This window comes from Rhineura floridana, chromosome 1 (assembly GCF_030035675.1).
Source record: "Rhineura floridana isolate rRhiFlo1 chromosome 1, rRhiFlo1.hap2, whole genome shotgun sequence".
In the NCBI taxonomy this organism is placed as follows: domain Eukaryota; kingdom Metazoa; phylum Chordata; class Lepidosauria; order Squamata; family Rhineuridae; genus Rhineura; species Rhineura floridana.
This window is the reverse complement of record NC_084480.1, coordinates 246,248,535-246,269,995: the sequence shown is the minus strand read 5'-3', so window position 1 is coordinate 246,269,995 and position 21,461 is coordinate 246,248,535. Positions and strand designations below refer to the sequence as shown.

Genomic DNA, 21,461 nt, shown 5'->3' with positions numbered 1-21,461 from the left:
CTAAATTTGGGACACCGTGTTGTGGTGCTGGAGGAGAGCTTTGCATATACCATGGACTGCGAAAAAGACAAATAATTGGGTGTTAGAACAAATTAAACCAGAACTGTCACTAGAAGCCAAAATGATGAAACTGAGGTTATCATACTTTGGACACATCATGAGAACACATGAGTCACTAGAAAAGACAATTGTGCTGGGAAAAACAGCAGGGAGTAGAAAAAGAGGAAAGCCAAACAAGAGATGGATTGATTCCATAAAGGAAGCCACAAACCTGAACTTACAAGATCTGAGCAGGGTGGTTCATGACAGATGCTCTTGGAGGTTGCTGATTCATAGGGTCGCCATAAGTCGTAATCGACGTGAAGGCACATAACAACAACAACTGCATTAAATAATTCCAGAGTGGGGTACAATATGCAAAATAAATAATACATCATGCACAATAAAACCAATTTCACAAAACCACTATAACAGTAAAACTCATCATCGCATTCAACAAATGTGATGTTTGGCTGATCCATGGCCATGTTTGTGACAAGGCAATGAGTTTTTGTCAGTGTTACACTTCCATCTGTACATTTTCCATATGTGGAAAGAAGCCAGAAAAAGCCAGATGCCTTTGTAACATCAGCATAAGATAAACAAACATGAGGACCTCCCCAGATTATCTCTTTGCTCTTGCAATATATAGGTGCGTCTTGCAATGCTTTTAGGAGCAAGATTTCCTATGGTGAAGGACCATAGTTCAGTTATAAAGCACATCCTTTGCATGCAGAAGTTCCCAGGTTCTGTCCCTGACATCTCCAGTCAAAGTAATTGGGCACAAGTACGGTAATGGGAGAAAACCTTATCTGCCTGGAACCTGGAAAGCTGCTTTCATTCAGAGATAAAAAGGAAAAGACAGTACTGGGCAAAAAAGCTTCCTATCTTTCTCAACATTTTCTGTGTTTTGTACTCATATTGCTATTTGTACTCGTATTGCTATTCTGACATTACAGTAAGATGACTTTGGCCATTATGCCTGCAAGTGCTTTCAAAGAATTTTGAGAGAGAGAACTGTAATGTAGCCCAAACTATGCACTGAGAGCAGATCTTTTACCTAAACTGAACAACACTCATCAAAACAACATTCTTCTGATATCTTGTAAAAAGTACTTATTTTGCTGCTTGTCTGTGTATTTGGGTTTGTATTATGTAATGTCCTCTAACTTGGTCTTTTTTTTTCCAGTATGTCCTGTCTGTCTTGAAATTCACCTACCCCACTCTTTTTCAAGGGTAAGTAGAATCTGAAAAAACACATTAAAAAGGACTGAATCAATAGGCAGCTGTACCAGACAGAGGCTAAGGATAGAGACACTCTTACTGTTCTGCCGGTTCCAGTGCATCTCCCCTCTTTTTTCTGAAAATGGGGGCACATGACACTAGTCAAACCCTGCCCCCTTTTACTATAAAATGTGGTGGGATTAGCTTGAGTGCATTTTTTATTGCTTCAAAGAGTTCTCACAACTGATCAGCATATCAGCCTATTCCCCCTCCAGGTGTGACCAATGGAAACGCTTTGCTCTAGGGGACTAGTGTGCTCACAGCATAATATTAGTGTATAGTACAATTGCTGTGTATCTTTCTTCATCTAGAGAACACTGGTATATTGTATTATGTGCTCTCCACTTGCCCCAACTCAAACTTAGTTCTTTGCTTCTATGTCAAAAACTGCCCCCCTCATGTATGCCTTCTACTAGCCCCTTTACCAACTTCTGACAGTACACACACCCTTCAAATCCTCAAGATCTCTTTTCTGGCCTGTAGGTCCCATTGAGAGAGCATCTACCAGACATTCTGGACCATTAACAAAATCCCTAAAAAAAAAAAAAAAGGAAAGTTGCCCAGTTACTTTTATAGTAGAAAAGGTTAATCTTCTGTCCAGTTAGATGATGTCAATTGAGTTGTAATAAAGTACTTGAAAAAGTCAGACCGATCTCGGCTCTTTTAAATCCAGCTAAATCTGTGTATTTTTTCATAATTGTCACCACTATCCTGGAGAGGCTCTGTGCCTATAACTGGCAGCAATTCAGCAGATGTAGTTTACATGTACTGGTGTGTGTGTTAGGCTGAGTATGACAGATTTGATTGATGCTTTTAAAATGGCAGCTGTGGGGTGTGTATGTGGAGGAAGAGCAGGCTAAGATTGCTATGGTATAAAAGAGATTGTTTATGTTCATAGAGGCATGGGAAAGAATCCTTCAAGTTACAGCAGTTCTAAGTTACAAGCCCTGACAAAACAAATGTATGTTGATGATATGAGGATGATCAAATTATGCACGGTGTAAAAAAGTGAGTAGAGAGTAGTGTTACTTTGGTAATAGTAGAACACAGGATCACCCAAATAAATTGATTGCCAGTAGACATGACAATAAAAATATTTTTGTTTACACAAAGCATAATGAATATAAGGTATTGGCTGCCACAAGATACAGTGAAGGATTAGATTAGACAAACTCATGGTATGTCATTGGCTGACAGCCACCATGGCCCTCCAGATGTGATTCTCCTACTCTCATTAATCTTGGCCAGCATGCAAAGGTCAGGTATGATGGGAGTTGGAGTCCTGCAGCATCTGGGGGATGCAGGTTGCCCATGCCTGAGTAAATGGAGAGTAACAGTGCAAGAGTTGGGCTTCCTAGGAACATCTTGTTGGCCATTGTGGGAAAGAGGATGCCAGACTAGATGGTGGACCTTTTGCCTAATCCAGCAGGGCTCTAGCTATATTATTTTTTAATTTCATTTTTCATAAAGCAACTTTTTAGATTTACTGCTCTAGCAGCAAGTCTTGGAAATAAAGCACACTGTGCTTTTTCTCCCCTTAATTCTAATGTGCTTGTCTGGCTTTCTTTTTTAACATATGGTAGTACCAGATGAAAATCTCTTTCTCTTGTGGGGAGCCACCACCTCCTAGCTTCAGAAGTTATACTGTAAAGAGGCAGGAGTGGGAGGAGCCATGCGACTTTAAGGCAGAACTAAATGTGTGACCCTGTGACCCCTTTCATCATGCTTGCCCCTTTCACCTGAGTAGTATCTGAACAGGGCTTTTGTCTGTTATCCAGGCCAGTTTTTTAATTGCCTTGTTTTATTAAATAATGTTTACCCTGCTCTTCTGCCAAAAATGCTCCCAGAACAGCTTACATAAAATAAAAAACAAGCAAGATAGTTGCTGGTCACAGGCTTATAGTCTAAAAGAATACAAAAGGAAAAAGTGGGAGGGAGGGAGGAGGAAACAAGGCACTGGTTCTTAGAGTTCATATAATGATCAGATGGAAACAATTCCAGGAGAAGAGGAACTAAATGGAACTGGTCTCTCAGCAGAGCCAATGGTGTGGGCCCTGCTTCTAATTTTTCCCTCTATTGCAGCCAGATTGAATTATTTCTTATGGGGAACAGGCCTGAGGCTATAGTGCAGGGGGAACTGACGTTGTGCCCTTCGGATGTTGATGAACTTCATTCCTATGATCCCTAACTATTGGCCATCCTGCCTGAGTCTTATGGGAGATGGAGCCCAACAATATCTGGAGGACACAACAATGACTACCCCTGCTATATTTGCTTGTGTAAGGCCACCCAATCAGCTCATGGCAAGACTGATAGCTTATGATGCTTAGCTAACCGACACTAATTCATATAAGATTCTTTTAAAAAAAATTAAATTGTATTCAAGTCAAAAATAGGGTTGATATTTGCATTGCAGATGTTGGAAATATAAAATGTCTATAGTGTCGCTTGTGAAAATAACCTTAGAGAAGAAAAAAAAGACTTAAGCTTGGGGTCCTGTGGCCTCGCAACAGACGAATTCTTTGATTTTAAATTTTAGCATTGTAAATCTTGGTGATCCTTCCCCACTTCAGTGGCTGACCCTTTAATTAAAGCCAAATATGTGTCTACTGACTCTGTAGAAGCTGAAGTTGCATGTTATTAATACCATGTTTTGTTTTGTTCTATAATTGTAATTTAATTTGTTGCTCTTTTTACTGCTAGCCCAATTACTCAAGGTACCATATGACCAGGTTACTTGTCAGTTATGGAAGAAGCCTCCACTATGAGTAATAATTGACTTGGGTTAATTGTTTAAAAACAAAATAATTGTGTGTATGTGTGTTGCAACTGCAGGTGGCAGACGCTAGTTGGTGGATTTTTCCTGCACATTTCCTGGAAGATTGGCTGGATAGAGATCAACAGCAGTTCAAGGTACAATGAAAATGCAGCATAAGAATATACAAATGCTGTTAGCATATCATGGTATTCTGATTACTGTCCAGTGGGATGCGTGTTGCCTTTTTTTCAGATATTTGGCTGTGGTTCATCCCTCTTAATGTTGAAAGAACTGTGCAGTAAATGGTTGTAAGGTTTTATTTATTTATTTATTTATTTATTTATTGCATTTGTATACCGCCCCATAGCCGAAGCTCTCTGGGCAGTTTACAACAATTAAAAACATTAAAAACAAATATACAAATTTAAAAACACATTTTTAAAAAGCAATTTAAAAACACAGGGTTTTTTTTGGTTTTTGTAAACTATTTTTCTACATGTCCATTGTAACGAGTGTTTTATTTATTATTTTACATACCTTTCCATCTATGCTCATGAGATAAAGCCATAGGTTTCACCAAATATGTATGTTTGCATTTTGCCCCCCACTGTTGTATAATCAGCATGGTCAAACGCAGATATTTCTCAGCTCTATGCAGCATTTTATATCAGATGCAATCTAGAACCAAGAAATCTTCTATTTGAATCTTAGGAGTATGCAGTATCACTTACTGTTCAGACAGTTTGACTGTCTAGCCCAGGGGCTCCCCAGCTGTAGTCTGTGGACCACCAGTGGTCCACAAGCTTCATTCAGGTGGTCTACGGCATGTCTGCAAAAATACAATGAAAAATCATACAGCATCTAAACAGCATGTTAAAATTGCTGCAATGGGCAGAAAAATTATTCAGTGATCTACCAAGACCCCCAGCAGTTTTCAAGTGGTCCATGGGGAAAAAAAGGTTTGAGAACCACTGGTGTAGTCCAATAGTGAACAGTTAAAAATATCTGATCTCTTAGAGGGAAATCTAGTCTGATGTTTAAACAAGAGAAGTATACCTTGAACATACTAAAAATAGCTATTTCTCATTATATTGAGGAGAAAAAGCCCTCAGAAAAAAATGCTTAATTTTGTCCAGGGCTGCCTACGTTCGAATATAAGAAGAGCCCTGCTGGGTCAGGCCAGTGGCTGATCTAGTCCAGCACTTTCCACACATGTGATCCTTATCAGCTGGTATTCAGAGGCATACTACCTCTGACAGTGAAGATAGAACATAGCCGTCATGGCTAGTAGCTTTTGATAGTGTTCTCATTTATGAATTTGTCTAATCTTTGTTTTTGTTTCCCTGATGTGTTATGTTAAAAACCAAAGCAGAGTTTTATCATAACTTTGTCAATTATTGTTTTGTTCTGGAGCTAAAGTCTTTGTTCCACTAGATGTCAGCCTAAGCAAGGTAATCATAACCCAGAGAATTCCCTGCTCTGTGCTCTTGCTGATGAGTAAAAGATGAGGTGCAAAGTATGGCTGTAATGTCACTGAGGTTTAAATGTATGTTGTTTATGTTATGGTAAGTAGTGTTTGCTTGAGTGAGTGGGTCAGGGAGTGTGTATCTGCATATGAATGGTGATTGGTTGAGAGAGAGGAGTGGGGAGGAGTGTGATATATAGAGAGTGTGTGTGCTTGAGATAGGATACCAGTCTTGAATGAGGTAGGCAATTGATTTGAGAGGGATAGGGCTTATTGTCTTTTCTAGTGAATCGTGTCTTCTCATTATATGTCCAAAGTATGATAACCTCAGTTTCATCATTTTAGCTTCTAATGGTAGTTCTGGTTTAATTTTTCTAACACCGAATTATTTGTCTTTTTTGTAGTCCATGGTATGCGCAAAGCTCTCCGCCAACACCACATTTCAAATGAGTTGATTTTTCTCTTATTTGCTTTTTTCACTGTCCAACTTTCACATCCATACATAGAGATTGGGAATACCATGGTCTGAATGATCATGACTTTGGTGTTCAGTGATACATCTTTGCATTTGAGGACCTTTTCTAGTTCTCTCATACCTGCCCTCCCCAGTCCTAGCCTTCTTCTGATTTCTTGACTATTGTCTCCATTTTGATTAATGACTGTGCCGAGGTATTGATAATCCCTGATAAGTTCAATGTTCTCGTTGTCAACTTTAAAGTTGCATAAATCTTCTGTTGACATTACTTTCGTCTTCTTGAGGTTCAGCTGTAGTCCTGCTTTTAGGAAGACAGAGTATTACCATTTAAAATGAGTAGGAACGCCACAGTGGCATACCGCAAAAATCCTACAAATCTAAAGACAGAGGAGCATAACGGAAGAGGCACTCCTGAAGGTGCACTGGACGTAGGCAATTTAATGTTTTAAATGTTAATATCAGCACATTTAATTGGACTTGGAAAGTAATAGGCAGATGGTACAGCTGAGGCAGAATAGAAGGCATGCAGTCAGGAAAGATGCTTCAGAATTCAACACTGACTGCAACTTCCAGACTTCTTCAAATGCATCTTCAAGTAGAATTTGCTGCAGTGGTCCAAGGCGACCCCAACCTTTTTGGGCCCAGTCCCAGGGTCATATTTGGAAATTTAAGGAACTGACATGGGCACTACAAAATACCCATTTCACAGAAGAAAAGCTGGTTATGCCCAGACCTCCCACCACCACAAGCAAAATACTTATGCACTTCCACAGAAAAAAAAAAGAAACCCTCCCGAAAAACAGTCACACACCCCAACTAAACAACAACAAAGTCAGAAACTTGAAGCAAAAAAACCTGGGAGGGTATTGGGCTAGGTTGGGGACAATCCAAATCCTTGAGCCAGCAGAAGCAGGGCTTGAGGGAACAGTGTGGCCACCTCCGCATTTACAGGCTCACTGCCCATGCCGAGCAGGGAGGGAAATGGGGGAGGGGACAAGAAAAATGCCTCTTTGCTTCACCGGGTTCCAGGCTGACAGATGCAAATTTGATAAGCATTCCCTGCACCTCCTCATCCAAGTCATTAATAAACATGTTGAAGAGCACTGGACCGAGTTCTGCAGTACCCCGCTCATTACCTCCCCCCAGTTTGAGAATGAACCCGAGTACAATTAATCCAACTCATCAAATCTACTGAGTCCAGTAGTTTCAAATCGCTCTTCTGTCATTATCCATAGTGGGTCCATCTTCCATCTTTACGCACCCAAAAATCTTGCTGTCATAGTCATATAATAAAAGTCTGATAGGAATTTCCTCCATCACAGATATTTTCTTACCATCAAATCCAAACGTAACACTGAAGTATTGTTTCAAAGCCGCATCTCTGCTCCTCTTTTCCACATGATACACTAGTACATTTCTTGAAGGTTTTTCCATTGACACAAAACAGGGATTAATTCTATTAACTTTCTCCATTTCAAGTTCCATCAAATCCTTCCAGTCCAGGAATTTTTTTGAACCGATAATATCTTTATCTCCAATCTCTTCAATTCCTTCAGAGACAGCGCTGTATTCCAAACTGTAATATTTATCTCCAGGATCCGTCACAACCAGGAAATCCAAATCTTTTTTCATGTCCATATTTAAGCCAATCTCCATAGATTGAACCTTGCCTTTAATTTCTCTTTCATCCTTTTTTTGTTTTCCAGATCTATCTTTATTCTCCTTTCTCACAGAATCCTGAGTTTCTTTCAGCTCCTGTCTCATTTCATGAAATTCAGTTCTCCACGCTTGTCTATTATTTCTCAGTTCTTGTTTTATTGAGTTAATCCCATCCATTATTTTCTGAAGCATGTCTAGAAATAAAGTCCCTTCTTGTACATCCATGATCTTCTTAATTGCCATTCTTAAAACCAAAAGAACAAAACTCCTTCAATTTTCAATGTCCCAAGCAAAGAGCAGTTTATTTCTTTATCCAGTTACAAAGGAGTTAATCTTTCCAACCAACTAACGTCACACGCTAGACAGTCCTTATCTCTTAAATGTCCAGAAGTGCAAAAACAGCTTTTAGTTCACAGCGTTCAAATAACTAGTAGCAGAGAGAATGAGCAGATTCGTCAATAACAACAACAAAAAAAGTAGATCAGAAAAAATAGTCCCTTATATATATTACACAAAAGTCTTGTAAATCAAAAAGATTTCTTATCTCTCCCAATCAGAAAGCTCTCATCCGTTGTAATCTTTAAAACGCAATTTTCCATGTCAGCTTTTTGCAATAAAAAAAAAAGATAAGCTATTTATATTTTCTTCCCCCTTAGTTCCGTAAATAAAGAAGGAAAGTCTTACCTCATCTAGGTTATCTTAATTGCTGTTACTTTGACAAATCTCTTTAGCTATATAGATAAGAAAATGATAAATGTAGACAGGAGGTTTGCCTGCTAGTCCGTTAAAAAAAAACGGGTCACTTATCCAGCTGAGCTAGCATAAAATCCTCGCTCTGTCTGAACTGCTGGAAGACAGACAATTCTGACGAATTCCAGGCTCCAACAATCAAAACAAAACCATGTGGCAGATCTCACGCTTCTTCCTTATCCGGAAGAAATCATCCCCAGTCAGAAAAAACCCTTCTGACTGAATTTAAAACTGGATAAGTTTCATCCAAGACGGGAGCCCGTCTCAGAGGCAGCACAGGCGGAGGGATCCTCCTGGGAAGTTTATTTATGTTTATTTAGAAAAAAAAATTGATTGACATATATCTCAAGGATTGGAAACTTCTCTTTGACTTTTTGTGGAAGATTAAAATGATATGATGTTAATGAGATTTGAAACCAACTAAGATAACTGCTGGAGGAAGGTGATTTTATAATCTATTAAGAGATAGGTCTGTTATATATTATAGATTTATAGTTGAATTATAGTGTTTTGAAATTACTGGATTTAGTAGATTTGATGAGCTGGATTAATTGGCATGTTTATTTAGAAAAAAAATTGATTGATATATTTCTCAAGGATTGGAAACTTCTCTTTGACTTTTTGTGGAATATTAAAATGATATGATGTTAATGAGATTTGAAACCAACTAAGATAACCGCTGGAGGAAGGTGATTTTATAATCTATTAAGAGATAGGTTTGTTATATATTATAGATTTATAGCTGAACTATGACAAATCGGAAGTCAATATTTTTATATATATGTATTTTTTTTGTATTGTATTAGTTATTGATTTGTGTTGTTTTCTTTTTGTATTATTTTGGTTTTGAAAATTAGAATAAAAATTAATTGAAAAAAAAAAAGATAAGCACCCGAGTACAATTCTGTAGCCGACTGTGGATACTTGTTTGACTGTCACATATGAACAAGCATCAGTAGTATACACACTTGGCAATTCTCATGGTTGAGAACCCACTCCTGCTCTCACAGCGTTCTCCATAACAACATATGACACCATTGTTAAACATCTGCACTGGCTACCCATTCATTACCGAGCCAGGTAATGTAATAATTTACAAAGCCCTCAACAACAGTCCAGGGTACCTCAAGGACCACCTGAACCCTTATATCCCAGCTTGATCACTGAGATCATCTGCTGGAGCATCATTGGGCATCCCCCGAGTTGGCGAGGCTCATCTGACAACAAGAAATCGAGCCTTCAGTGTCATCAGCCCAGTCCTGTGGAATGCTCTGCCAATAGAGATTCAGCAGGCACCTTCTGTTCTGATTTTTAAATGCCTGCAGAAAACTTTTCTGTGTCACCAGATTTATGCAGGCAATTAAGACAATATATTTCTGCTATAGTTAGTTAATTTCTGAGTTTAAATTTTTACATGGTTTTATTCTGTGTTTATATATGTTGTGATGTAAACCGCTTTGTGAGGTCTCCCTGGAAAGCGGTATATAAATGTTTTAAATAAATAATCTACTTGATAGTTGTTTCATCTAACTAGCTTGCAAATCAGAATATCATGGGGCACTCTGTCAAAAGATTTGTTGAAATCGAAATATATTATCACCGCAGCATTCCCACAGTCTATCAGGGAAATAAAAAAATGAGATAAGATTATTCTGGTAGGATTTGTTCTTGATAAATCCATGTTGGCTTCCAGTGATCACTGCATTATTTTCAAGGTGCTTACAGACTAACCACTTTATAATTTTTATTAATGATTTGGATGAGGAGGTGCAGGGAATGCTTATGAAATTTGCAGGTGATACAAAATGGAGAAGGATAGCTAATACCCTGGAGGACAGAAACCCTGGAGGGATTGATGTCAGGCTGACTGGCCTGTAGTTCCCAGTTTCCTCCTTTTTGCCCCTTTTCACCATAGAGACAACATGAGCCCTCATCCAGTCATCTGGCACTTCACCCATTTTCCACAATTTCACAAAAATAATTGCGGTTCTAAGAGTTCTTCAGCCGGTTTCTTCAGCACTGTAGGATGCAGTTCATCAGGCCTTGCAGATTTGAACTCGTTGAAAGTGATTAGGTATTCCTTGACTTCCGGGAAGGGTTGCTTTGCCTGTGCTGCCTCTGAGTCGAGCTCTCGTCTCAGAAGAAGCTTTTTCAGCTCTAAAATCAGTCACAACGCTCTTTTTGACTGATAAAGATTTTCTCCCGGGCAGGGAGAAACGTAGAGATCAACCCCAAAGCCTGTTTTTGTGGGGAGGACTGGATTTCATTTATTTATGAGAGAAAGTTCAAACTGCAATGCCGGATGGACTTTCATCAAGCTCTAGCTGATTACAGCGACACGTTTATCTTTTCTTTAAAGAAAAACGAACTCTAACAGGCAGATAAGCATCCTTCTTTCTATCTTCTTTTTTCACTTGGCTTAAATTGGTGCAACAAAAAAGAGATTTGTCAATGAATCAGCTGTGAAGAACTTATAGGTGAGTTTTGGCTTTTCTCTTTCACTAACGAAATTAAGGAGGAAAGAAATCGAAAAAGCTTATCTTTGTTTTTATCGCAAAAAGCTGTCCTGGAGGTGCATTCTAAAGATATCAACGGAAGAGGGATTTCTATTTCGAGGAGGGGGGGGAAATTTTTTTTTTTGGTCTATTTCATTTTGGTGAATCTGCTTGTTCACGATGCCACTAATTGTTTTGATGTTGGGAACTAAGTTTGTTTTGTAGTCCTGAACACATAGAGATAAGGCAGGCTGTATTGTCTACACTGATACAAGCAAGCCTGAAATATTAACCCAATTGTGGCTGAAATAATTTTTGTCTCTGTGGTTTTAAGAATGACAACCAGGAAAGTGAATGAGACCATGGAAGAAATTATGTTTCAGAAAATAATGGGTGAGATTGAGATAACGAAACAAACCCTGAGACAGGGTAGACAGGAGATGAAAATTGAACTTAACAAAATGACGCAGGAGCTTAAAGAAATAGTGGATTCTGTGAGAGAGGAGTTTGATGGGATAGGGAAGCTACAAGCCCTGGAGATTTGAACAAATGTGAAATTTGAAAAAGATTTGGATTTTATGGATGTTAGAAATAAAGTTGACTGTTTGGAATTCAACGTTGTCTCTGAAGAAATTAATGAAGATTTTGGTGGTAAAGTTATCAATGTCTTGGATAATTTTCTGGACTGGAATGATGTGATGGAGTTTGACATAGAAAAAATCTATGGAGTTGGCTACAGATATGTGACAGTGGAGAAACTCTTAAGAGATGAGCCAGTGCATTTTGTAAAAAAGAAGAACAGAAATATGACTTTGCAGCAATACTTCAGCAACATATTTAGAATTCTTGACTGGAATGATGTGATGGGACTTGACATGGAAAAAATTTATGGAATTAACTACAAATATGTGACAGAGCAGAGATGCACCCAGAGCAGAGATGTGACTTTACAACAATATTTCAACAACATATTCAGAATTGTTGGCAAAGACATATTTGTGATGGGGGAAATTCCCATCAGACTCTTGTTATATGACTATGGCTATGACAGCAAGATCATCATGGGATACTGATGGATACTGAAACCTCTGGATTTAACAGGACTATTGAAGATGGAAGATGGAATTAATATTGATAATGGAAGAATGGTTATGGAAATTATTGGACTTAACAGATTTGACGAGATGGATTAATTGATATGTTTACTTGGACTATGGCTATGACAACAAGATTATTATGGGATATTGATAACGGAAGAATGGCTACTGAAATTACTGGACTTAACAGGATTATTGAAGATGGAAGATGGAGTTAATATAGATAATGGAAGAATGGCTATTGAAATTATTGGGCCTAACAGATTTGAATTAGATGGATTAAGCGACATGTTTATTTGGAGAAAAAATGAAAGATATATCTTTCAAGGAATTGAAACCTCTCTTTGACTTTTTGTGGAAAGAATAAAATAATGTTTATGAGATTTGATGATTAATTAAGATAACTACTGGAGGAAAGTGATTTTATAATATAATTTTAGAGATAGGATTGTTATATATTCTAGACCTATAACTGATCTGCGACAAATCGGAAGTCGACATTTTATTTTATTGTTTAATTGTTTTTGTTTTGTTTTGTTTTGTTGTCTTTGAAAATTTGAATAAAAATTAATGATAAAAAAAGAAAGTGATTAGGTATTCCTTGACCATTTGTCTATCAATTTCAAACTCCAATCCTGCCCCTTCTACTTCATGTTTCCCAGGAGGGTCATAGACCCTTTTTTGGGAGAAGACTGAGCCAAAGTAGGAGTTGAGCACTTCTGCCTTTTCTTTGTCATCTGTTATTATTTTGCCATCCTTATCGAGTAGCTGTGTCACCATTTCTTTTCTCTGTCTTTTACTATGGATGTACCTGAAGAAAGCCTTTTTGTTGTTTTTAGCATCTCTCACTACACTTAGCTCATTCTCAACTTTAGCCTTCCTGATTCCATCCCTGCAATTCCTTGCTACCTGTCTGTACACTTCCTTTGTGGCCTGTCCTTCCTTCCACTTCCTATATGTGTCCATTTTTGTTTTCAGGTCATCTCTAAGCTTTTTGTGAAGCCACATTGGCTTCTTCTGAAGTCTTTTCCCACTTTTCCTTGTTGAATTTGTTTGCTGTTGTGCCTTTAGAATGTCCTTTTTTAGAAACTCCCACCCATCTTGGACTCCTTTTCTCATTAGTGTCACTTGCCATGCAACCTTACTTACCATTGTTCTGAGTTTATTAAAATCAGCTTTCCTGAAGTCCAGGGTATAAATATGGCTACTTTCAGCTTTCGCTTCCTTTAAAATCAAGAACTCAAGTATGACATGGTTACTTTCCTCCAGAGTTCCCATAACTGCCACTTCATCCACCAAGTCATGTCTATTGCTTAGAATCAAGTCAAGGATAGTTGATCCTCTAGTTCATTCCTCCACTTTCTGTAGGAGAAAGTTATCTCTAACAAGTCAGGAATTTCTTGGAGGGGACATGTTTGACAGAATTTGTCTCTCAACAGATATTGGGTTAATTCAAGTCCCCCATTACTACTACATCATGGCTCCTTGAAACATTGGCAATTTGCTTTTCAAACATTTCATCCTCATCTTCTCCTTGATTGGATGGTCAGTAGTAGCCTCCACCCACCATGATCTTTTTATTTCTTGCCCCATTTATCTTAATCCAAATACCCTCAGTGGATTTACCAAGCCTGTCCTGTATTTCTGTGCAGTGATATATATTTTTAACATATAGTGCGACTCCACCTCCCTTTCTATTCCTTCTGTTCTTTTTGAACAAGTTATATCCTTCAGTTGCTGTATTCCAGTCATGGGAGTCATCCCACCAAGTTTCAGTTATAGCTATCACATCATATTTACCCTCCTATATTAAGAGTTCAAGTTCATCCTGTTTGTTTCCCATTTAGTATACAGACATCAAAGACCATGTGATTTACAGTCTGGCTTCCTTCCTACATTTTTATGAAGACTATTATTGGCCCTATTAGAGCTGTTCTCTCAGTTCCTGTATAAGCCTTCATCTGTCATTATCACCAAGTTTACAGTCTCCCCGCTAGAATTCAATTTAAAGCTCTCCTGATGAAGTTCTCCATGCTGTGGCCAAACACATTCTTCCCAGTCCTTGTGAGGTGCAACCCATCACTTGCTAGCAGTCCATCTTCCCTGGTTTCAGAATCCAAATCTCTCATGTCGGGACCACCTTTGTAGCCAGTCATTCCCCTGGAGTATTTTTCTTTCCTTTTCTACTTCTCTTCCAAGTACTGGAAGGATGGATGAGAAGACTATATGGGCCCCAAAGTCCTTGAGTTTCCTTCCCAGAGCTTCAAAGTCTGATGTGATTTCTTCATAGCTCCACTTGGCAGTATCATTTGTTCCCACATGGATGAGAATAAAGGGATATGTGTCAGTGGGCTTTGTGGCAACTCTTCAGTCACATCTCTAATCCATCCTCCAGGGAGACAGCACACCTGGTGAGTCCATGGGCTTCTCGGCATACTTGGGTTTCAATCCCACACAGTAGGGAGTCTCCCCCTACTATTCCTGCTACTACTCTTCTCTTCTTCTTGCCAATGCGGCATAGTTTCATTGCCTCTGCTTGACTGAGTTTCAGCCTCTCACTCACTGTTGCATGGGGTCTCCTGTGATTCTTCCTCTGCAGGCTGTCTTCCTGTCTCATCCTCAAGTGCCTGAAAGCAGTTCCGTAGTTCCACAAGTGAAGGGTGTCTTCTAGCTGTTCTGCTTCTAATTGTCACCTTTTTCCACAGAGTTTCCTCTACTTTGTTGTTCCTCTCCACAACAGTCTTTCCTTCTGCTTCAACTTGCTGCTATTCTTCCACCTGCTGTATATCTCTTTGCTGTTTTTCTAGCATTTCATCTAATAACTCTTTATCTTCTCTTATACTCTTGAGTGTGGCCACCCGCAGTTCCAGTCCTCTCACTTTTTCTTCCAACAGTGTCACTAGCTTGCACTTGTTGCACATGTGTGCCATGTTGTTTTCAGGCAAGAAAACAAACATTGCACACACCTTGCAGGTCACCACCACTGGAGTGCCCTTTCTGTCCATAGTCTCTTACTTTTTATTTATTTATTTCTACTTGTATTGGAATGGCCTGCGCTTTCTCCTGTCCTACTTCAGGGTAAATGGGAGAGTCCCACTAGTATGTGGTGGGCACTACAAGAATTTTGTTAGGGACCTTCCCCTGCCAAATTCTGCTGCCAAACTCCTGTTAGCTCTGCCTGTTCTCTCTCTGAGAGCTGGCTCACTTGTATATCCTCTGGACCAGCTGAGACAGCTCCCTCTGCTCTGCTCAGTTAGGAGTCAGGAAACAATGAAACTCTCAGCACACAGAGGTGCTGCTCTTTGCATTCAGCAGATATCAGGCCACTCCCCTTCAGTCAACTCCTTGAGATGTTCCTAGCTCCTTCAAAAACCTAGATCTGAAAGTAGCCTGTCTGTCTGTGTATAATTCTCCAGGAATTTTTCATTTTACCTCTAGAATAAGCAGACTATGTCACAGATGACGAGTACATTCATACAACAACCTAAATTTGCCTATTATGACATTAAAAAAGGAACCCTGAAGATTGCAAAAAAATTTTAATGCTGAAATTTCTGTGACTGAGATCTTTAACACCTTCATAGAACAATTATCTGCAAGATTTCTTGTGCGGATGCCATGATGGTTGTTCCAGTTTTGTAGACACGTTCAGTGATCACCAAGTGCTGTGTGATGCAGTTACCTTTCCAATTTGTAGAATATTGCTTACTTCTTTCCTGCTTGCCAAGAAATACACAGTACAGTGCTCTCTACATAGTTGTAATAGCAGATTCTGAGCTTGACCATTGTATGGCTTGGCTGGTCAGAGTGATGACTGCTGTTGAAGCATTTCATGTTGTGTTATACATTCTTTTCAGCCCTGAAAAAGAATCCTCCTTGGCAGCATCAAATCCTGAAGTTACATCATGGGAATGGCTCTAATGTCCTTTTCCATTGCAGCAGCCACATTGGAGATGCAAACATTTCAGGGATTCCTCAGACTTCACATTGTGGTCCTTGATCTCTATTTTCCATATGGAAATCTCATTCTCAAGCTTTAGAGCGTTATTTTCCCACTGTTACTTTAGTTCAAGTGACATTGCTTGTTTTAAGTAGGCATCTGACCTGAAGTTACCAGCAGTGTAATTATGGTAGTTGCCAGTTTGATCCAGATAAGTTTCCATTATGACAAATTACCTTAAAAGGTATTTTAGTATTCAAAAGCAAGTGGCTAATTTCAGGGTAAATAAGGTGGCAAGAAATTCCTGTTTTATTTCTCAGTTGAGTTGTTCAGTAGATAGATATCTTAGAGATGCACAGCTAAAAATGGTAACAGCAATTCTATGCATGAGTGGAAGTTGTTCTGCTTGCAACAATGACTTAGTTGGATTCAACTGAGTGTACTTAAAAAAACCGGATGTTACACTGTAGAGGCATATCATCACAACTGCCCAGAAGAGCTAAACTAATAAGGATTCTTGGATACATTCAAAACTCACATTTCCTGAAAGTTCAAAGCACACATTTTTGAAAATGTTTAAAAGCAAGCAACCAGAAAATGACTGCCGATGCGCATCTTTGCAACATGGGAATAGTGAGACATAATGGTGGGAGAAGCATATTGCAAAACTTCCAACTTTCTTTGTGGCTTTTATTTACACCTCACCAAAGTGACAGTGCATGTCATTTTCTTTCACTGTGGTTATGTCTATATAGGAAAAATGTGTTGGGTGGATGTCTTCTGATATTGATTGTAAACAGAATTTGGCACTATTTGTAACTCTGTGCTCAATTTGTTTTTACAGATCTGAAGTACTGTCATGGCTTCCAGCTTCTGCACTTTTTGTGGGCATTATTTATTCAGGTTCCAGGGCATTATCCAGATTGGTAAGATATATGCAAATGGAATCCAACATACTTTGGGGGAGAGGGGGTTAATGTTTTACTGCAAATGGCATACTAAGGTTAAAGTCATTGACTATACAAAGGTTAAAGTCATTTGTAAAATGCTGATTACTCTTTGGAGGCTTTAAGCATCTGAAGTCAGAGCTAGAATTATGCGGCCATTTGGATTTTCCACTTCAAATGCCAAAATCTCTTGGGTTGTCACTGTCACTGATCTGAATGTCTTCACAGTAAGCACTTCTTAGAAACTCCCTGAATCTTGTATAACATATTACAGTCTGGTGTGAATTCAAGTCACTTCTATTTGTTGCACTCAAAGTCAAGTTTTCAGCAGTTGCAAATCTGCATTAATGTATCTAAAACAACAAAATACAGGTACAGTACCTAAAACTAGAGGTTTTATATGAGCTGAAACACAGGAAGAGGATAGGTCATAGTTCAATGTTAGAGCACATACTTTGCATGTGGAATTCAATTCCTGGCATTTGTTTTTCAAAATAATACAAACGGATCTCAGAAACATGGCTGAAAAGACCTCTGCCTAAGGCTCTGACAATCCACTGCCTCATCAGACCATCCAATACTGCAGTAGATGAGCTGGTGGTCTGAGTTTCATAGGTTCACAAGAAGAAAGGTAATATTTCTAATATTTTTCATTCTTGTAGGTGCTGTGCTATGATTACTTTCTGTTCTTTTCTTTTAACAGTCTTATATGTTTTACATTCTGTTACTTTTATTTGTGGTCGATGGACTGAAAGTAAATTATATTCATATTCAGTCATTCAATGCACAGGGGGTACAAAACAGTATTGTCTTCTGAGGCAGCCTTCATCAACCTGGTGCCATTTTGATGTTTTTTATAATAACTCCCACCAGCCCATCCAGCATGGCCAACGGTTAGGGATGATGGAAGCAATCCAAAACATTTGGAAGGCACTAGTAGGAGAACACTGTTTTAAGACTATTCCAAGTTACAAGAGGCTTTTATATCTCTATGGAGAAAGGAGGTCTGAACCTAAAAACTAAGAGATCAAGGCTATTTCCACAGAAGCCCTGTACCTCATGACTGTGAGTTTCTAGTGAGCTATCATGGATGTTTTCCTGGCATTTTATCTGAGCAATTCCAGTGGGGATCATTGGATTGTGGATGGCTGTTTGTTTCTCTCGTGTAAAGGTTAGATCCAACAACAATAGCCTATAGATTTGGAGCATAGGTTGTCTAATGGAGTCAGCCTTTGGTGACTCAGGATGATTAGGATTTTATGTATGTCCACCCTATCTTCAGTTTTGCAGTTGGGCATACTTGTCTCAACTGCCACCATTTCTTATCCTCTCCTGTTACACATGAGAAGATGGGAAGGTCCAGCACTAACTGAAACTCGCCTTTCCTCTTTCGTAAATGAGCACCAGGATGGAAACTTTACAGTCATTCACAAGATATATCTCCAACTGTATCTTGATAATTAATGGTGAAAGAGGCTGTGAGATGGAATACTCAATCAAACCTCTATGTATGACTTCTTAAATAAGAAGCCTGATCAATCCATATAGAAAGCACAACATGTATAACAAAGTCCAATAGCAAAACACCTGAGAATTCTCAGGGCTACATTCCCTCCCTCTCTTTCCTCTTGTCCTGGGAATTATAGCATTTTTTACTTATATCCTCTGATAAGGTACTGAGGAAGTTTAGTTTGTGCGAATCTTTCTCACTTTACTTACATCTCTCCCCCCCCTTCTTTGCACCGTTATGTCACATGGAACATGGGAGCATAAAATGCTATTTATTTTTCTGTTAATATCATTCCTAAAATAGTGCTCAAATACCTATTGCTGCTACCCATGAGGCAGCACATAACTACAGATAGCTCTATTCCCAAATCAGTCAAGTTTATTTTTATTATGCTGTTTGTTTTGTCCTCGTGTTTGGTGGTTAGACTGAAGTGGGGGGGAAAGTTTGTGCTCCAAGATAAATATGTAAAATAATTATGCCGTGGATTTTGTAAACATGAGGGCCAGAATTGGACATATAGCAGGGGACCTTGGTTCAGATTCTTGCTCTGCCGTGAACTTATTCTTAGCCCCAGGTCCTCATATGTAAAATGGGAATGTTAATTTAGATTGTGAAGACAAAGAAGAAACATTTTCAGCACTTGATGCTGTAGATGTCAACATGTTGGCTATAGAAATGGGTCCCACTTAGCTTATGAGTGCATGTGCCTATTTCTTCCAATAATTTACATTTGGAACTGGAAGGAGAATTTCTATATCAACAACTGGCTGAGATGTATTAGTGAGATAGTGGAGATGGGTAGATTGGAACTTGCTTATGTTGGCAAGTTCCAACATACTGAGCTTCCTTTTATAAAGACTAAAGCTACTAAAAAATACCATCAAAGACAATAAACATCTGGTGAAGGTTAGCTGAGCTAGGCAAACTGGAGCCACTGTTGGCAGTAAAGCACATTTCTCTTGGCTCTAAAAAGAGCCAATAGTGTAAGGGAGAGGAAGGGGTGTGTGCGTATATATGTGTTAAAACTTGGCTACAGAAAAGGAAGAATGTAAATGTTGGTGTCAGCTTTCCTAGACATTATTTCTAGTATTTCCTATTATTGTGCTCTCGTCCAAGAGCCCCGTGTTAGATGATCTCCTTTAACATTCTCACTCAGGAGCAGTAAGTGGCAACAGAAATGGTAACAAGCCCAACAGTGGAACTAGGAATTGTTCTCTGTTTACATATATTTATGTTGATCCCCCCCCCCGATAAATAGTGTCAACAATGACAACATAAAAAATGTACAGTGTAAGATATGAAATTTTACAAGTGATAGTAAAGACAAAAGGGGAACAAATACTAGAGTATGAGTGGAAGCCCGAGCTGCATAAATTGTTCTTTGTTTTCTGATCCTAGTGAAGACCAGTCAACAGCTGGCTGGTTGTGTATCATATTCAATAGTTTGTTAAATACTGTTCCTTGCAAATTCCTCAGTATTTATAAAGAACTTTGTGTGGCTGTTATTCTCTTAGATCCAAATAAGGCCTATTCTTATTTTTAAAAATTATTGTTTTAACCAAAAAATACAAGAATGGCAGATAAATTTATATATACACAATTGAAAGAAAATGAAATAAATGACAAACATCAAATGAAGTGTTCTGATATCTAATAAAGCTATTCCAATAATTTATAAATTATTAAAGTTTTGTATAAAATAATTCCATTTTTTATAAAACTGATTGTCAAAGACAATATCCTTGCACTCACTTATAAGAAAAGTTAATTTGACTAGAACTTGCATATTATAAATTTTCTGTGTAGCTTCCATTTTGGACACTGTTCCATTTTTGGAGGCACAAGATGGCTTTTAGTTAGCTCAAAGACCACCAATCTTTTTTGGCCCTTGGGCCCATCTGGAATTTTGAAAGAGTGCCACAGGCACCACTCTTACACCAGTCTCCCAGATCTCTGCACTTTCCATCCAGCTGCTCAGATGCCAATTCTTGCGTGCTTTTTAAAGCTTAGATCATGGGGATTTAAATGCACATTTTTGTATGAATTTTTTCATGAGAAAATGGGATGGAACTGAGTTCTGAATGAACACATATGAAATTGACAGTGACTGGAAATAGACTGGTCTGTCCATCTGTACTTGGAGATTGCATTTTTCCTGCCCGTGGTGCTAGTTCTTATCTCTGTTTATGTAAGAATTTTAATGCTTTGCTCACCACCAAATTCATACCTCCAAGCTTCTGACAGCCATTTGTAAGGGACACTGTATAACTAAGAATATCTGGTTTTTAGGACCACGAAACAGAAACATGAATAAGTGCAGAAGAGAATCTTTACAGAATCTGCAGTGCTAACCTTATTGGTCACATTTTCTCCCTTGACAGCCAATTCCTATCTTTCTTACCTTACACAATGCTGCAGACGTTATAACTTGTGGCGTCAAGACATTTTTGCAGAAAGAGGTACGACAAAATGAATTTCCTGTGATGTAAGCAGCCTGCACCAGGGCTCTGGAAACAGTTTAATTCTGTCATGTTTTTCTAGCTGTGCTAAATAATCCAGTTACTATTTTTATTCTTTTTAATAAGGGAAATATTTCAAATGTTTTCATTTTGGAAATGAAAATAAAATTATTTGATTCTGTGGGATGAGCATGTATTTTTGAGTATGTAAGAGAGCAAGATGGGAGCTAAATGATAAGTGGTGTCATTCTGAAGATCCATGAAGAACTTAGTTATGTCGAATCATAGGAGAATAATATTGGATTAGATCCAGATCAAGGGTGGTATCCAGAGCCCTCATTCTGTTAGCATGAGGATTTACACTTGTGCAAAGAATTTCCCTCCCTCCTCCCCAAACCTGCTCTGAAGGGTTGGGAGAACCCCCAGAACAGATTTAGGGAGACATGGGAGAAGAGGGGGGGAAATTTCATTGTGCAAGTGTAAATCCTTGTGCTAATGGAACGAGGGACTTAGCACTTCTTTGGATACAAGCCCAAAGTCTGTATTCTTCATAGCTTGGTAGCTTTGCCTTAGTGAAAACCCT

The 21,461-nt window shown here is 38.6% G+C and overlaps 1 protein-coding gene across 3 annotated transcripts in view; it reads left to right on the top strand.

Annotated features, from left to right (window-relative positions):
* The window catches only part of TMEM241 (transmembrane protein 241), a 110,092-nt gene that overhangs the window by 9,143 nt on the left and 79,488 nt on the right, over positions 1-21,461 (top strand). For all 3 annotated transcript variants that reach the window (XM_061596956.1, XM_061596947.1, XM_061596938.1), the window contains exons 2-5: positions 1,229-1,275; positions 4,159-4,236; positions 16,807-16,888; positions 20,801-20,878. In XM_061596956.1, the coding sequence (XP_061452940.1) occupies positions 1,229-1,275; positions 4,159-4,236; positions 16,807-16,888; positions 20,801-20,878 (285 nt within the window). The remainder of the gene's footprint in view (positions 1-1,228; positions 1,276-4,158; positions 4,237-16,806; positions 16,889-20,800; positions 20,879-21,461) is intronic.